This window comes from Chamaea fasciata, unplaced genomic scaffold (genome assembly GCF_029207755.1).
Source record: "Chamaea fasciata isolate MVZ Bird 193981 ecotype frontalis unplaced genomic scaffold, bChaFas1.0.hap1 SCAF_9, whole genome shotgun sequence".
NCBI classification, from domain to species: Eukaryota; Metazoa; Chordata; class Aves; order Passeriformes; family Sylviidae; genus Chamaea; species Chamaea fasciata.
The window spans coordinates 31499020-31517477 of NW_027094094.1; the positions used below are offsets into that span (position 1 = coordinate 31499020).

The window sequence follows — 18458 nt, forward strand, 5'->3', positions numbered from 1 at the left end:
TGACTTCACCCAGATCACCTCTGGATCAAGGATTTAATCCACAAGTTTCCATTACTTCACAACAACTTATGGCAGCACTTTCATTTCTTAATTAACAGATATTAATTAGTAGCGCTATGAAACAATGGAGCCCAGATGTAGCTGGAACCTCAGATGAATATAAAGAGGTATTTTTAGCAGGCCTGTCCTCTTTATGAGCACGTCCTCAATTTAAAACAGTAAAAGTTGAAAGGGATTTGGGTCCTTTTTGGTGTTGTGTTAATTAATAAATTCCACATTCTCTGCAAGGGGAAGGTCATTGCTCGTAGCAGAGTGCTGCTGGAGCAGGGAATGGAATGGGAACCGGGAGCGGCGTCATTGCTTCCTAATTAGTGCCTGTGGGCACATTAGCCAGGTGTTCAGTCATTCCAGAACAGGAAAAATGGGGAATTTTGCAAACTTACGGCTTCTGTTAGTGTTGCATTACAGCTCCCCGACCTGTCAGAAAAGATGTGTCCAGTTGCCCAGCAATCTGAAGGTTTATGGGGAAATATGGGAAGCTGTGAATTCCAGGCTATAACTCGATGTAAATGTAGTGTGGAATTTCATTTAGTTTTATTTCTATCCCAGCACCAGCACTGCTGTGGAAATGTGTTCTGCCTAGAAAGGGAGATCTGGGGACACGTGGAGCTCGCTCTCCCTCAGTGGAAGAGACGTTGTAATGTTTTCCACCCAATTAAATCCTTCAGTGTTGGAGTCAAACACCATCCAAGCAAAAGCATTTCACAAAACAAAATCACGGAGCTGTATCAGGAGCCAATTATTCCAAGAGATTTTTCGCAGTTCCCTGGTTTCCTGCTGTTCACTCAGAGAGTTTTCCTCATTGGGAAAATATGGAATGGGGAGCCCTACACAGTGACAGTGAGGGTAGGGGGTGGCATTCCACGGCTGGAATCTCTGTAATTTGGTGCTTCCTTCAGAAAGGTGGAAAAAGCCTCCACAGTGCTCTGGGTTGGAGCTCAGGAACTGGGAGGAGTGGTCCTTTCCAACTTGGGATGTTTCATGGTTCTCAATATCTGTGAATGGTTGAGGTCTTGATGAATCAGAGAATTCCAGAATGGTTTTGGCTGGAAGAGACTTTAAATCCCATCCCGTCTCTCCCCTGCCCTGTCCTGGGACACCTTCCACTATCCCAAGCTGCTCCAAGCCCTGTCCAACCTGGCCTTGGACACTGCCAGGATATCAGTTCCACCTTAGATGCTTTTCCATCAGGCTGTTCCTGAGCAGCATTTCCTTAAACCTCTGTTTACTGGAGTTTCACTTTTCCCCTTCTAGCAGAGCTCCCTGCGATTTTCCCCTATTAGGGATCATTTTTCCCCTCATAAATCATTTTCCTTTTTTTGTCAGAATCCACAGGGGGCTATTTTTGTCCCTCAAATGTGTTTTGTCCCTCAGAATGTTTTGTTCAATGCTGGTAGATTTAGAGCATCCATTTGGATCATCCTTTTCCCACCATATCCAGGTCCTACCTCTGCTTTCCCCACCCTTACTAGGATGGAATTAACATTTTATTCAAGGAAGACCACAGGCAACCTTCTAGTTGCAGCATTTTTGAGACGTGGGGGTAAAAGCAGTCAATGTTTTCCTGACACTTAAGCTGGAGCTTCCAACATGCATTTGAAATTTGCATCTCACATCAGGAAAAAAATCAAAGATCATCAAATCCAACCATCAACCAGCACCACCACCCTGCTCACCACTAACCATGTCCCTAGGTGCCACATCCACACATTTTATCAACACCTCCAGCCATGGGCACTCCAGACCTCCCTGGGCAGCCCCTGCCAAGGCCTCAGCACCCTTTCCATGCAGAAATTCCTGCTGCTGTCCAAGCTGAGCCTCCCCTGGCACAGCTTGAGGCCGTTTCCCCTTGTCCTGTCCCTGTTCCCTGGGAGCAGAGCCCGACCCCCCCTGGCTGTCCCCTCCTGTCAGGAGTTGTGCAGAGCCACAAGGTCCCCCCTGAGCCTCCTTTTCTCCAGGCTGAGCCCCTTTCCCAGCTCCCTCAGCCTCTCCTGGGGCTCCAGCCCCTTCCCCAGCTCCCTTCCCTTCCCTGGAATTGTTTTGAAATATTTGAAACATCTTTAATGAAATGGTTCCTCTGAACTTCTGAGCTCACCACTTTCCCAAATCTGTGATTTCTGATTCCTTCCCAAGACTCACATGCCCAGGATTAACATCCATCCCATCCCTGGATGTAAGAAGGTCCCTTGCAATAAATGCTAATCCACCTGCATCCCACAAATCTTAGAGATAAACCACAATTAATACCCACTTTAATCCCCATCCCACCTCAGCCTTATCTAGAGTTTTAATCTTCCCTTCTCCACACAACCACCCTTTGACCATGACAACTTTAAACTATTCCCAGACCACTGTTTCATCCATTTCCACAGTGGTTTTTTCCATGACCATCACAGCAAGGTGGTATTTAGGTCCTTTGATTCACTTTAACTTTTACACAGGAATAATAAATGGTATCTTGGGAGCATCCAGGATGGGATGGAGTCCAGGAGAGACCTCATTGATTTCTTTGAGTATGAAACCACAGAATGAGTTTATCCCTCAGAAAATAAACAAAGCAACCGCAAAGAAGAACAAGATTAAAATAAAGACATTATTTGTGCACAAAAATACTGAAAATATATACATGTGCCTTTTTTTTTTTAATCTCTGTATTTGCTGTATCCTAATTATCTGTGTCTTGATCAGAGTGGGAAAGGGACAGCATGTCTCAGATACATTGCAGGGCACAACCACTGGAATTGTCCAAGTAAAATTTTAACTTTTCCTGTCTACTTTACTACTTCTTCTTTTTCCCTGCACTAAACACATCACTCCCAGACCGTTTTCAATTTGCCTGATAGCCAATATGCTTTAAATTCACCATGAAACTTGTCTATCTCCAAAAGCATGAATTCGAGATTTAATAAAAAATTAAATTTCAAGCCAGCAAACCCAATAATAATTTGGAAAATTGGTTTAGAGCTGAAGCTTAATAGTGGGATGTGAATGGATTCCATATGAGCCACTTCACTTGTCTCTACTTTGTGGACTTTATATTTTATATCTATTTATACAGAATATTGTAATTTTTTATATATATATATTTATATTTTAATCTATGGAGATCCATAAAAACCCTTCAGAAATTAAGTTTTGGTGCCGTTTAATTACATTGTTCACCTCAACTTGATTAACATTGAGGATATTTTTATTCTTGGGGTGGTGAGAAGGCCAGAGCAGCTGTGGCTGCTCCTGGATCCCTAGAAGTGTCCAAGGCCAGGTTGGACTTTGGGGTTTGGAGCAGCCTGGGATAGTGGAAGGTGTCCCTGACCATAGCAGGGTTGGGCTTTAAGGATCCCTTCCAATTTAAACCAGTCTGGAATTCCATCATCCCCATGGCAGCTCTTTTCATCCTTTCACCAGCACATGCAAACTACCATGGCTTCCTGTGCTTGCTCAAAAAAAGGTAGACCTGGACACAGTTTAGAGAAATAACCCATCACTTTATCAAGTTTTATACATGTTTTAGAGCAATAATCCATCAAGTTATCAAGTTTTTGCTTTCCTAGTAACTACCTGAACAACTTATTCCAGGCAATGATAGGTTTTTTTCTGGAAAATTTTTTTTTTTTCTTAATTAGATGTATTTATCAAGCGGTTTATCTTCAGAGTGACACATATTCCTTCCTGGACTTGGTATCCTGCCTTTCTATCTCAATTCCCAAATTGGTTGGAGGCACTCTGACCTTCCCATGGTATTTATCTCCAAAACAATTGACAAGGGAGTCTGGACATTGCTCCAGTGATCCCGTCTTAACCTATTGTATTTTAAATGTCAGGTTTTGCTCTCCTGATCTCTCTGTGCTCACATTATCCCTCCAATCCTCACAAATTAAACCTGAGGCCTTGAAGGCAGGAATATTCCTGTCAGGATTCTGCAGAAGGTAAAAAAGGGGGGAAAATCCCACCATGCACAATATAGGGTGCAGTCACACACTTGGATTGGTCAGATCGATGGGATAAATTCCAAGGATAACACATTGCTGGATGCCAATGGGCTTTAATACTAAAATTATGGATAATTTCACTTCCATATCCACACCCCCAGAGTGATTTATTCCTACATTTCATTAACATGGTGTTGGGAGCTCTGACTCTCAGCTTTTCCAAGCACAGATTCCCTGCCGGGATCTGGTTCCCTGAGCTTTCCTCTTCCCTAGGAAACATCTCACCAGAACATTTCATTGAAAAATAATTCCTAAAATTCTACTTTCCTTTTCCTTTGATATAAAGAAGTAAAGGGTTTTATTAAAAATGCAGTCAGCACTACTAACAGAAGGAAAAGTAGGGGGGAAAAGGATCCTTCTCCTGTAATCACCTGGTAACTCACTCCCTAATTTTTCCATGCCAAATCCTGCTTCAGTACCTGCTGTATAAATAATTGAACTTTATAACCATATTTGCTAATTTTTTTTGTTATTATGAACCAAATAAAATACCAGCAGAAAATCACTCTAAACCAGTCATTCCAAAGGGAAAAATCACACACATTTTCCCGAATCCAAGCTGCCACTGCTTGAGATGCAAGTCCTTGTTCCGTGGAGTCAGCACTGGGCTGGGAGACAGAGACTCACCAGTCGCACCCAGGTGACAGTGACAAACCAATCATTCACCCTCCTTGCCTTCCAGTGGTGTTGAGCTCACAGAAATTCCCTTCCCTTCCACTCCCTGGGAGGTTTTCTAATCCTGTTCTGGGTGCCTTGGGCTGGATTCTCCTGTTTTCCTCTTCGCACAAAAATTCCAGCTTTTTTCATCCAGTGACGCAAACTTATGGCATAAAAACATCTTTGCCTGTGCCCTAAAACACCTTCAAATAATATGTCAGGGGGAAAGCATCATTTTCCATCTTAGCCATTCAAGCACTGGAAAATAAGGAATTTATTTCTTTGGAAAGGTTATTAGAGCTGGGGGCACAAGATAAAGAGCAGGATATAGGCAGTTGGATTCTCATATTTTGCTGCTTTGCTTCTCCACGATCCAGAGGAATGCTCTGAAGGGATGAGCTGGGTGTTTTACCCCAGCAGATGCATTGCTCCTGTTGTTCTCAATCCTTGGAATTAAAGGAAGGGAATGAAATCAGTGCAATTACCATGGGGGAGCCTGTTCTGCCCCCTCCCTCCAGAGCAAACACAAAACCTCTCACAAATTATTACTGACTTGTCAATCCATTGGATTCAGCATTGGCAGAGGGATCTATAAGGTCATTCCCACTGCAGAAATATCCTGGAATTGTGCTGGGAGTGAAATGTAGGGCTTTTGTTCCATTCCCACCCCTTTAGAGGACAAAGAAAACATCATCTATAATGCAGCATAAAAAGGGCATTTTCCTCTCTGACCTCATCAAAAGAACTCCAGCTTTGGCAGCTTTTTTCACCTGTCTTTCCCTACCTTTTTGGCAGCTTTTTAGTCCCCAAGATAAACATTTGCATTGGTAAAATGCACATTTAAAAGCTTTTCATAGCAATGGGTTAAGAGCTTAATAAATTAAGGAGCAACAAGGAATTTTATTCCAACCACTGACACAGAACTGTGGGAACAGAGGGATCTGCTCCATGCATGTGTGTTTGAGTAAAAAGGGGATTTTTCCATCAGTGGAAAAAAAGAGGAGATCACTGTCATATTGCATGATCCAAAACTTAATTCCATATATTCATTATCTCTAGATGTTTCTAGGAAGTTCAAAGCAATATTAATTCCAAAGGAAATGTTTGTATGGCAGAGTTCAAGGGAAGACTGGCCACTTCTTGATGGGAAAAGTTTGGGTTCAGTAGTTGGGATTGTGTCCTGGGGTTCCAAATTTCGTAGAACCATGGAATATCCTGAGTTGTAAGGAACACAGAGGGACCACTGATCCCAGCTCCTGGACCTGCACAGACATCACAACAATCCCACCCTGTCCCTGATACCTCCTGGAGCTCTGGCATTTCCCATTCCCTGCCCTTAGAATGGGAAAATGTGGTGTGGTGTGGAGGATTTGAAAACCACCTGGAAGATGAAAGGGGAAAGTGGTAAAATGTTCATGAAATCACAGAATTATTTAGGCCTGAAAAGACCCCTGGGATCATCTAATCAAACTCTTCTCCCAGCACTGCCAGGGCCACCCCTTTCCCCAGGTGACAATTGGCCTTCCAAATACCTCCATGATATTCCCTGGAAAGAGGCAGTTGTAGATTTTGTCCAGAATTTTGAAGTTCAGTGCACAACTGATTCTCGGACTCAGGAGCCTCTCTGAGCAGATCCTCACCTGGTGTTTCTTCTGTTATCTACAGAATGTATGTAATTTTTGAAAATATCTTCATAATACATTAAAAAACCTTCCATCTTTATCCATGGATGAGTGTCAAAAATTCCTTTTAAATTTGTTTTGAAGAGTTTGAGTTCATCCATTGCTTGCCATGAGGGAAATCTGAGGATGAGGATTTGAGATGAGCTCAAGGCTCTCACTTCTCCTTGTTGAAATTGTTTGGATTTCTGGTTTAAAGTCATCAGCACAGAGTCATGGAATGGTTTGGGTTGGAAGGGACCTTAAAGCCCATCCAGTGCCACCCCATCCCATGGGCAGGGACACCTTCCACTCTCCCAGGCTGCTCCAAGCCCCAAGTCCAGCCTGGCCTTGGACACTTCCAGGGATCCAGGGGCAGCCACAGCTGCTCTGGGCACCCTGTGCCAGGGCCTGCCCACGCTCACAGTGGTTGGGTAGCCTTGAGTTGCAGTCCATTTCCTGAAAAGAATCTTGGGTTTTGGTACCAAAATGTGCTGTCAGGAACATTTTTGGATCTTTGTGAGGAGTGGAAATTCCCGTGGAGGTGGCCCCAAGGTGATTCCTGTTTAAGGCATGGAATTTTACCTATGAATGAATTTTCCTGCGTGGTTTTCTGACAGATTACTGATTTTTCTTAGTAGACTTGAATATATTCAAGATCTGTTGTAAAAGAGGTCTATAGATCTATATAAAATATATATAGAAAATATCTATTTTGTCTTTTGCTTCCAATGTATCAGGCTGTGGTGGTTCTTGTTTCTCCCCATTATTCCCTGCTTTCCCACTTCTCAGCTCCAAGAATCATTAGATCTTTACGTTGCCACCTCTTGTCTATCGGACTTCTTAGTGGGTTTTGCATTCTCAAAGGTCAAACGTTTTCCTTTTTGATACGATTTTCCCTAGTAACAGATCCTTTGGCAGCCTAATAGATGGAGGAGATACTAACCTGAGGAGTGAGTTTCAATACTCTGCTGCTCAGGAACGTAACACAAATGCTTCTGTTCCACTCTGCAGACCTCCCCCAGTGAGTGAAAGCGCCCCGAAGGGAACCGTGGTCACCGTTGTCACTGCGGCCGCCCTGAACCAGACAGTGGTGTATTCCATTGTGTCAGGGAATGAAGAGGGTAAGTGTAACAACAACAACAACAACAACAACAACAACAACAACAACAATAATAATAATAATAATAATAATAATGATGATAATATTTCAGTCTTGTCGTTATGGGGAACCTGGTGGGTGCACCAGAGGTCTGCAAGAAAGGTCAGGAAAACAACTCTCAGCTCGTCAAGGTGAAATCCCACCTCATCTGGACAAGCCGGAGGGATATCCAGGGCTGGAAGGGACCTACCGGAAGCCTGGAGAGGGACTTTTTATAAAGAACGTGATAAGGGGAAATGGCTTCAAGCTGGAACAGAGAAGTTTAAATAGGATATTGTGAAGGAATTGTCCCTGGGAGGGAGGTGAGGCCCTGGCACAGGGTGCCCAGAGCAGCTGTGGCTGCCCCTGGATCCCTGGAAGTGTCCAAGGCCAGGTGGGACTTTGGGACTTGGAGCAGCCTGGGATAGTGGAAGGTGTCCCTGCCCATGGGATGGGGTGGCACTGGATGGGCTTTAAGGTCCCTTTCCACGCAAGCCATTCTACAATTCTGTAACTACCATTATCAGGCCTTTGGAGATAAGATAAAGATCAGATTAATTAGCAAAATTAAAAGAAAATAATTCTCACAGATGTGAAAATTCCCATGGATGCCACGTGGTGTGAGTCCACAGTATGTCAAACTGAAAATATAAATTGCTTTGATGGAGTACTTGCTTATAAATCTGGTTTAAGGGATTACAGACTCAGCCATGCTGTAACAAATATTGGATTAGAGCCTGATATCCAAACAAAATATCCTGCTGGGATAACTCTCTGTGATCCACCTGCACATCTTGACAAAATAACACAGAATAACTGGGAGGGATCTAAAGGATTCCCCATCCCATCCTCCTTTTTGTGACAGTGGGCTCTTTGTCTCGTCCCTTCTTTTCATTTGTACTCAAGTCCTGTGGAGGGAGTTACACTCCCTGATCATTTGGGTCCCTTCCAGCTCAGGATATTCCATGATTCTGTGATGCTGGGTTGGTTATCCCAGTAGTAGAGGATCCAGCCTCTCTGCTCCTTAAAAATACCTTTAAAGATAGTTTTCCAAGCCTGAGGCTGGGAGGGAAGAAGGCAGGGAGGAAATTCCTTGCTTGGCAGTGTCAGAGAATTGTGTCGTACTCAAAATAAAAATCTTGGGCATTGAAAAATCCCTGTTTATGGCTCTCATAAAATTCCTGTATTTTTGCTGGCTTCCAGATGTATTTGCCATTAACAACAGAACAGGAGTGATCTCTGTGAAAAAGCCTCTGGACTATGAGAGTGTCCAAAGTTACGAGCTCCGAGTGCAGGCAGACTCCCTGCAGGTGGTGAGATCCAACCTGCGGGTTCCCTCCAAAAGTAAGTGTCAAAAATTCCCCGTTTTCCATCTTTTTTACACAGATATTGCTGGTGTTTGCTGAGAATGCTGAAACTGCTCTCTAGTGACCTTGCTGTTTTAGGGGGGTGGTGGTGATGGTGGGGTTACAGCCCACAATGCATTTTTGGATCTCTCAGCCTGACTTGCTCAGAGCAGCTGTGGCTGCCCCTGGATCCCTGGAAGTGTCCAAGGCCAGGTTGGACTTTGGGGCTTGGAGCAGCCTGGGACAGCAGAAGGTGTCCCTGCCCATGGCAGGGGTGGCACTGGATGGGAGTTGAGATCCTTTGCAACCCAAATCACTCTGGGATTCTGGGATTCAATGTTAGTTGAAGGTGCTTAAATATTTGGGAACATGCCATAAACCTTGGCAATGGCCTGACACACTGTACAGGGGTGGAAGTTCCAATACCTTCACCAGCGTTTCTTTCCAATGCTACCCACAGAACCAGCAGGAGATTTTGGGATTTTGAGCTTGGATTATCCTGGAAATTTGTTTTCCCTTGAGTAAGAATTGAGTGTGTGGGGTGTGACATGTTGGGGTTAATCAGTGGTCAGGAGCTTGGCTTTGTTAAGAGCAGGGTGAGATCCTGTACTGGTTTAGCCACCATTGAGGATGTACCTGCCAGGGGACAGAAAGGCAGAGCTGCCTGCTTCTCCCTGTGCCTGGGAGAAATCCAGGTAAGGTTATATCCATAAAATACAGCCAAGGAATACCCAGGGAGCACATCAGGCTTCCATGCAGCACACAGCCTTCTCCAAACCTTTCTGACATGGCTGAAGGCACGAGACAGTCAGCAGGTCCTTCCCTCCATTCCTCTTCTGACTCACAGTCTGCGCTAGAGCAGCTCTCCCAACTGAGCAGCAGTTCCAAAAAAGTGATGGCTGAATGAATTTATTCAGGAATGCCTGATAATGACTGGAGTTTCCCTTCAGGCCAGCTTAAAGGAACACGAGCTGGGTGCCTTTGGTTCTCTAGGAGTATACAACATATATTCCTTAGAATGTGCACTGTGCTGCAGGGATGACTAAAGAGTTTTATGTATAAATGTATATATTGAAATATAAACGCATAGTTTTAAAATACTTTAGAAGTGTCTGACCAGCTGAATCACTTCTGACCTTGTAATGGAGATCCCTTGGTCTCTGGGTTTGATTCCTGCATTTATACAATGAATTCCATTCCATTTTCTTCCATTCCTCTTTTTTTTTGAGGAATTTTAATCAGGTTAAACACTACTTCTGAGCTTCAGGGCACTGAACTGATGAGCTGCAGTGGGAGGAGATGGGGCACAATTAACACATCACTGTGGGCTTTGCCGAGGTTGAACTGATGAACCACTTTGGAGCTGGATGACTTGGAATGCAGAGCCCCAGGATTGTGCGACACTGAATTAATACAGAGCTGTGACACCCAGTGGCAGTGACCTGCTCCCAGTTCAGGTCTCGGATACCCCTGAATTAGTGGAATTTGTTCTGGAATTTGTTGGTGACCTACTCTGCAGCTGCAGGGATTTCTGAGCCCCTCACTTCAAAATACACATTGTGTGTGTCCTGGGCAGGGAACGGAGCACAGCAAGGGCTGGAGCCCCAGGAGAGGCTGAGGGAGCTGGGAAAGGGGCTCAGCCTGGAGAAAAGGAGGCTCAGGGGGGACCCTGTGGCTCTGCATAACTCCCTGACAGGAGGGGACAGCCAGGGGGGGTCAGGCTCTGCTCCCAGGGAACAGGGACAGGACAAGGGGAAACGGCCTCAGGCTGTGCCAGGGGAGGCTCAGCTTGGACATCAGCAGGAATTTCTGCATGGAAAGGGTGCTGAGGCCTTGGCAGGGGCTGCCCAGGGAGGTTTGGAGTGCCCATGGCTGGAGGTGTCCAAGGAAGGGCTGGAGGTGGCACTGAGTGCTCTGGGCTGGGGAGAAGGTGGGCACTGAGCACAGCTGGGACTCCATGGGCCGGGAGGGATTTTCCAGCCTCAGTGATCCTGGGATTCTGTAAATAACACAGCCCTGGCAAACTGCTCAGCCACCACACAGGGCTGAGTGTCACGAAGCTCAGAAGCTGGGCACCAAATTGTTTTCAGTGATGGCATTATAGGAAATAATTATAAAGAAGTAGGAGCTGGAGTTTTCATCTGTGCAGGGGAGAAGTGAAAGTGCAGTAAGTGTAACTGAGCTCGTCATTCAGTGATGTGCCAGGTGATAGCGTGGCAATAATTGAATAAATGTATGAGGAGAGAAAGTAAATTGAGTTGTCCTTTGGAGTATGAGAACATCAAATTGGTGACTTAAACTGGGGGTTTTGTAGATGATGCTAAATCATGCAAAGTCACATTCTTGCTTTCAGCAGAGTCAAACTCATTAGAGTTACTTTAACTGAAAGTTTATGATATGAAATTGCTGTGTGGTTTTGCTTCATTTGAATGGCAGGTGAGCTGGGTTTGGTGATGAAGATGAGTTAAAAAGCTTGGAGTTCTCCTTGGTGATGCTGAGGACCTGAAATATTAATGGAGTTTGGACAATGCTCTCAGGCACAGGGTGGGATTCTTGGGCTGTCCTGTGCAGGGCCAGGAGCATGGCTTGATGCTCCTTGAGGTAAGAAGGTAAGGGGTAGGAGGAAGCAGGAGGATTTGTGTGGCAGCAGAGGGAGTAGCAGAGAGAAAGTGCTGCCTAAACCCAGGGACAAAGAGCATTGGTACAGGAAGGACAAGGAGGGACAAAGAGAGAATTTTACCTCCTAATTCAACCTGGTCCCATCTGTAGAACCAATGCAATGGTGGGTATGTCCAGAGAAGCTGTGGCTGCCCCTGGATCCCTGGAAGTGTCCAAGGCCAGGCTGGACAGGGCTTGGACTCACCTGGGCCAGTGGAAGGTGTCCCTGTCCATGGCAGGGGTGGGTCTGGATGGGCTTTAAGGCCCCTTCCAACCCAAACCATCCTGGGATTCTGTGATTTCACATTCCTAGAGATGTAAAGATAATGACAGAACCCCGTGGTGGCTTTTCCTGTACTTAAGAGGAATTAATTGACTGAGTGACAAGGTGGAGACTGATCACAGGTCATACTCCATCAAGTTGGAGGTCTTTTCCAACCTGGATGATTCTATGAGAGAACCTGGTTAGACATGGTTTTTATCTTGCTGTCAGAAGATCTGAAAACAAAATCACCCTTCCATTGATTATTTCCATGTTTTATCCAGTCAGGTAGAACTGTTTGTCACCCCAGACCTGGTACAAAGGCACTGTCCTGGCTCTGCTGTATTCCCAGCTGTGAACAGGGCTTTCCTCTGGGGGTTGGGCGTAAGGCAACAGTCCTGTCTCCTTCCGATTTTGGTTTCTAAACCCAGAAAACCCTTCGGGGATAAAGTGGAAATTGGAGTTTTACGACTAAATTTCTGAAGCTGTTCCATAGTAATTGGGAATGATGATTCCACTATGTTAAATATGAGCATGATTGCGGTGTCCCTGTGGTGTTGATGTAACAGTAAAGCAGCCTTATGTTTTTAGTTGCAAAAGTTGGTGCTGGTCATGCTTTACAAGTTGGCTGCTCTGGCAGTTCCCAAATCCAGGAGCTGTGACAGATGGACTCAATGCAAGCAGAGCCTGGAGAACTGATCCTGCTGCCTCACAGCTCTGGGGGAGCTTGGAAAAACTTCCAGTTTCTTTGGGCAGCAAAGCAGTTCATTTTAGAGAGGTTGCATAAAACCTGAGCTCCCACTCTGGTCATCATTTGTTGGAAAAAGAGGTTTTATATGAATTTAAATTGGTGGCTCCGTGCTGCTCCAAACACGTTGCTCTTTGCTTCTATTTTGCACTCTCTCGAGCAGTGACAGCACATGATGACTTTCTCCAGGCTTTATGGGCTCATTTAGATCTAAATGCCACTGAAAAATATTCAGTGCTGATTCCTGCTTGGTTCTGCCAAATCCAGGAATGTAAGATGGAGCCCAGCTGCAGTTCAGCACGGCTCACCTGCCAAAGCACAAAGCCTGCTCCACGCACTTGTAAGGCAGGAGTAAAGCAAAGTGCTCCTAAACCCTGGCAAATTACAATTCTCCCTCCCAGCTGGATTCAGATGAACTTTGGAAAGGTTCTTTGAAATTCTGCTGTTGCCTCCTGCAGAACTGCTTTTGGAGACGCAGGGGTTTATGTTAGAATTATCCATGCCTGAAGAGCAGCTGGATCTGCGGCTGGGTTGGAATGTTACAGAAGGCAAGTGCAGTGCTGCTGGTGAAAGCACGGAGTAAAACTCACCTGGGAGCACTCAAAGCATCGTTGATGCTGTCCCAGTGTCCAAAAATCATTGCTTTAGTCCAGCTTCGTTTCTGCAGCCTGGCAAGGAACTACAGGCTCACACGGATCTGTCACATTTTTAGATGGGGAGACTGGAAAAGAGGATGTTTGGGAAAAACTTCTGGGAATGAAATGCTAGTACACACCAGTGACCCAGGATTTTCTGTTGGGCTTGTTTTCTGCATTACTTATTCATGGTCTACTCATTTTAGGTGTTTCAGAGGTTCCTCAGCTTTGCTTTAGAGCAGCTTTCGGGATGTTTTCACTCCCCTTAAGCAAACCACAGAAGCTGAAAGATCCAAAAGTCTGGGCAGTGATTATTTAGCTGGTGCCTAGAAGCTGAGGATGACTTAGAAGCAGCTGCAGTTCTATATTTTCTGTGCACTGCAGCTCATCTCCAGGGTGCTGGAGAAGAGGAGGGAAAAGGAACGTTGCAGGAGACTGAGGTTCCGCTGAAATCAGTTTTCTTGGCTCTTTTTGGCCACCTTGGCAGCCTGTGCTGCTTTGTCATGGGAAAGATGCTTTTTTTGTTCTTTCACCTGGGCAGCTCTTCAGGCAGCACAGCCATAAGCAATAAGACTTTATACTTGGATTCTGGGAGGTCTCACAAGAATTACCACCAAGGAGTAAATCCTGCTTTCAACTCCTGGAATCCCTGAAGGAAAAAAAAAAAGTAACTGGAGCTGGATTCCAGACTTAAAACACAAAAGATGGGGAGTTTTACATACATGAGGGTATAAATTTCCTCTCTGGAAGGTGAGTGTGAATACTGACAGCCTGTGATGATCACTGTCCTCACAAAGGGGGTTCCAGCCACACCCAGTGTTTGGAAAAGCAGTTAAAATTTTGGAATATGAAGGGAAAAGGAGTCTAATGACAAAGCCTGAACCAGACTCTCTCAGAGTGTGCTTCATTGGTGGCCTTTTCCATCAGACTGGAGGCTGGGGGTGCAGGAGTGGTGGATTCAGAAGCACCAGAGTTCCCATGCAGGGTATATTCCTGAATCAAGCAGAGGAACTGGGAAAAATCCCCATGGGAAAGGGTCTGGCATGACCTTTCCACCTGGCGCAGCTGCTGCTGAGGGATTTTAGTGAGAATTCCACTGTGAGGGTAAGGCAACTTCTGTAGCTGGTGGAGAGCCCTTTCCTGCAGCCAGCTGTGGAATTGGATCCCAAAGGTGGGATAGGGAGGAGCTCACAGATGCCGCATTCCGCACCATCTGCTGGCATGAAGGACTGTGTTCAGAAATCAGGCAGGAAGCTGAAATGCAGGTAGATATTCCGTGGTGATGGTTCTAATGTTGGCTTGTGGATATGCAGGGTGTTTAATTTGCTTGGCGCTTAATGTAATAACTTCCATTTCTCCATTCTCAAAGCATTCACCCTTTGCTAAACAAATCAGCGTTTTGGCAGCTCAGAGAACTGCCAGCAAATTAAACAAATGGAGAGTTGAGCAAATTGCAAGGCAAACTTTGCACAAGGCTCAGCCACCTCACCCAAACTGGCCTGACATGACAAAAGTGAGCAATATGCAAATGATGTTTAATTTGAATTAGAGAGGACCAGGACAGATGAGCCAACCCCCCTGCAGGGGGGGGGTTGCAGGGATCACCCCCCTGCAACGATAAAGTCAGGACCTTCCCTCCAGCACCAAACTGGTGGCAGCCAGTGATAGGACTGGTTATAGGCTCAGCAGGGCAAGGTCACTTCCACACATTATCCTGCTTTTAATCCCACCTTCTTCGTTAAAGAATGGAGCTGCAGCAGGAAATCTGCCTGGGAATCTCATTTTCCTACTGTAGTTTGGTAATGCAGCCAGAGACATGAAGGATCTGGTTTAAGAAGACAGAGATTTGACAATTAATCTCCTTTCCTTTCTTTTCTTTCCCTTCTCTTTTCCCCCCTTCTCTCCATACTGAAGAACTCGACATAAAGGCTGAGGGTGAAGGGAATTCAGTGGGCACGTGGTGCCACCTCCGTGCTCCAGCAGGGCCATCCCAGAGCCCAGGGCACAGCATTGTGTGCACACAGCTCTGCCACAGCCCCAGGGAGGAGCCCCCCAGGCCGTGTGGACAATGTGTTCAGGGCCGGGCACTGCCCAGGGAAGAAGTTGTGCCTCCTGTGCAGGGGGAATTGCTGGGCTCAGGCCCTGCCCGTGGCTCTGGGGCCATTGCTGGGCCCCCGCAGCAGAGCCTGGGCCCTGCTGGGAGCCCTCCCTGCACACAGGGACACCCAGGGCTCGGGGCCCCTCTCAGCTGGGGCTCCTCTCCAGGCTGAACAGCCCCGGCTCCCTCAGCCTTTCCTGGCCATTTCCCACATGCTCCAGGCCCTTCCTCAGCTGCGCAGCCTCCGCTGGCCCCGCTCCAGGAGCTCCCTGGCCCTGCTGTGCTGAGGATCCAGAGCTGGACACGGCACTCCAGAGGTGCCTCCAGGGCTGCCCACGGGGCCACCATCCATCCCTCCCTGCCCTGCTGCCAAGGCTCTTCCTGCTGCCCCCGGGATCCCTTTGGCCTCCTTGGCCCCAGGACACTCTGCTGCCTCAGGGACAGCGTTTTAAATATTTGGGTTTTTTTTCCAGATTTCAGTTCCATTTATGAAGCCATCATTTGCTTCCCATCAGCTGGGCCAGCAGACAGGCAGAATATTACTTTGGCCATGTCAGAAATAGTCTCTGGTTTATTGTTTTCCTCCCCTAAACATACAGCTCCTAAGCCTTTTCTAAAGAGCCTGCATTGTACAAGTAACTCAGATCAGTGGCACCTGTGCAACACTGAAATTATCCTGGCACTGAAAGGAGCTGGGAAGACCAGCTCAGAAAGGAGACAATTTATCACTTGCAAATGTGGTTTTAATGACCTGGATATCATCATTTCCAGCAATCTTTCTGGATTATACAATTCTGAAAGAGGCAAGCAGATGTTGGTGGAGATTACTGTGCAGTGGAATCTCTTTGGCACCAGCTCCTTGGTTTTTGCTGGATGTTTTTCCCCGTGCAGAAGGATGGAGATGTTTATTGCTCAATGGGCTGAAGCAGGAAGTCTAATAAAAGCAAATTAACAGCGGCATTTTGTGTTGAACCTCCCAGGCGAGGCAATGCTGGTGGAGCTCCCCTGTGCCAGGCCAGGTTTGGGAGGAGGACAGGCTTAGGGATGCTTTCAATTAACACAGGAAATTAAGTGTTGATGCTGCTGAGCAAAGACTCTGTGTGACCATTTACGAGTTTACAGACACCAGGACTGAATCAGCCATTAAGTATTTCCATGGCAGTGGGAATAATTAAAATAGATAAAGCAAGGTGCAGAGCTGCTGTTAATGAGCTCTTTGTGACACCTGTGGGCATTTAGTGGGGCCAAAAGGTGTGGAACTAAGGTGTGATATGGATCCCTATTGCTCTTCTAGGGAAGGAAACGTAGCTGGGGAAGGAGCTGGAGCCCCAGGAGAGGCTGAGGGAGCTGGGAAAGGGGCTCAGCCTGGAGAAAAGGAGGCTCAGGGGGGACCTTGTGGCTCTGCACAACTCCTGACAGGAGGGGACAGCCAGGGGGGGTCGGGCTCTGCTCCCAGGGAACAGGGACAGGACAAGGGGAAACGGCCTCAAACTGTGCCAGGGGAGGCTCAGCTTGGACAGCAGCAGGAATTTCTGCATGGAAAGGGTGCTGAGGCCTTGGCAGGGGCTGCCCAGGGAGGTTTGGAGTGCCCATGGCTGGAGGTGTCCCGGGAAGGGCTGGAGGTGGCACTCAGTGCTCTGGGCTGGGGACAAGGTGGGCATCAGGCACAGCTGGGACTCCATGGGCTGGGAGGGATTTTCCAGCCTCAGTGACTCTGGGATTATCCAGTTTTAGCATTCTGTCATATCTAAGGGATTGATTTTTTTTTTTTTTTTAGTTTATTATCCCTTCACTCATTTTACATGATCTCCTTGAGCTGTAAACACAGGAGTGCCAGGAGATGTTACAAATTATTTCAAAACATTCTGTTTTCTCTTCTCATTCCCTCTTTTAGGTAATACAGCCAAGGTCTTTATTGAGGTGAAGGATGAAAATGACCACCCACCTGTGTTCACCAAAAAAATGTACATTGGAGGGGTTTCTGAAGATGCTAGAATGTTTTCTTCTGTGCTTAAAGTGAAGGTAAGGCTGATGTTTTTGTAATAACCTTCACTTACAGAGGGAAAATTTGTACTCATTGGTTTGAATTTTTACAGGAAATTTTGAAATTTGCATCTTCTAAAGCTGCTTGGTGGTTGACCTTGACACAAGGTTGATTTTGAGTTAAAACCCAGGTTTTGTTTGTACTCAATTTTAGGTGCTTTTGTCTCATGCCAGTTTGTCGCTCTCACTTTAGATCTGTTAATATTTAAATATTTGGTTCATGTTCAATGCCAGTTTTCACCTGAAGTTTTTTTCTTTTTTGGCAGCACCTTGTTTAGGTTTTAAAGGGAAAATCCAGCAATTTCAGGTCTGCACGAGGAGGAAAGTGGGTATAACATTAACCATCCATAGGGTTTGGTTTTGTTTTGTTTTTAAAGGGAGAGGAAATTAACGGAAATGTAATATAGATACTACAATTAGCATCAGATATTAATAGCCAAGACTAAAAGCTTTGTTTTCAATAAAACAAATGAATGGTATGTTTAGAGCACCAGGAATGATAAAATGGTCAGAATATTATAAAGTTGTCCCTAGCTGGGTTGGTTTTTTTGTTGTTGTTGTTGTGTTTGTTTGTTGGGGATTTTTTTGTTGGTTTCATGAGAGTCCTTCCCAAAATAAGCCCAGAAATGGCAGAGAAGTGGGGAATTGGTGTAGCTTCTACTTTCTCAAAATTAGGAATCCAAAAATGGTGGCAAATCGAAGAATCGTGTCAAATCCATGAACTTTAGAACTGGTGAAGGATCACGGAATCATTAAGGTTGAAAAAGACTTTTAAGACTATCAAGCTCAGCCATCCACCATGGTCACCACCAATAATGTCCCCAGGCACTGCTCCCACACATTTTGGGACACTTCCAGGGATGGTGACTCCAACACACTGACCTGGTCACTGCTTAATCACACATTTTATGAAGAAATTCTTCCAATTATTCAGTCTAAACCTCCTCTGGAACAACTCAAGGCCGTTTCCTCTCCTCCTGTCCCTTGACTGATCCCCAGCTGACTCCATCCTCCTTCCAGGGAATTGTAGAGAGCAAATAACAGGACAGAGGCACTGGAGTAGATAAAAAAATTCTGGAAGGCAAAGTAGTTTAGGGAAAGGAATGTTTTGTTCCATCTGAAAGCAAATGAAACATGAGCCACAAATGTCAAATCATGTTTGG

At 45.8% G+C, this 18458-nt stretch overlaps 1 protein-coding gene across 5 annotated transcripts in view; it reads left to right on the forward strand.

The window, feature by feature from the left end:
* The window catches only part of PCDH15 (protocadherin related 15), a 300245-nt gene that overhangs the window by 225056 nt on the left and 56731 nt on the right, over positions 1 to 18458 (forward strand). For all 5 annotated transcript variants that reach the window (XM_066191711.1, XM_066191709.1, XM_066191706.1 and 2 more), the window contains 3 exons: positions 7379 to 7488; positions 8709 to 8849; positions 17147 to 17274. In XM_066191711.1, coding sequence (XP_066047808.1) covers positions 7379 to 7488; positions 8709 to 8849; positions 17147 to 17274 — 379 coding nt within the window. The remainder of the gene's footprint in view (positions 1 to 7378; positions 7489 to 8708; positions 8850 to 17146; positions 17275 to 18458) is intronic.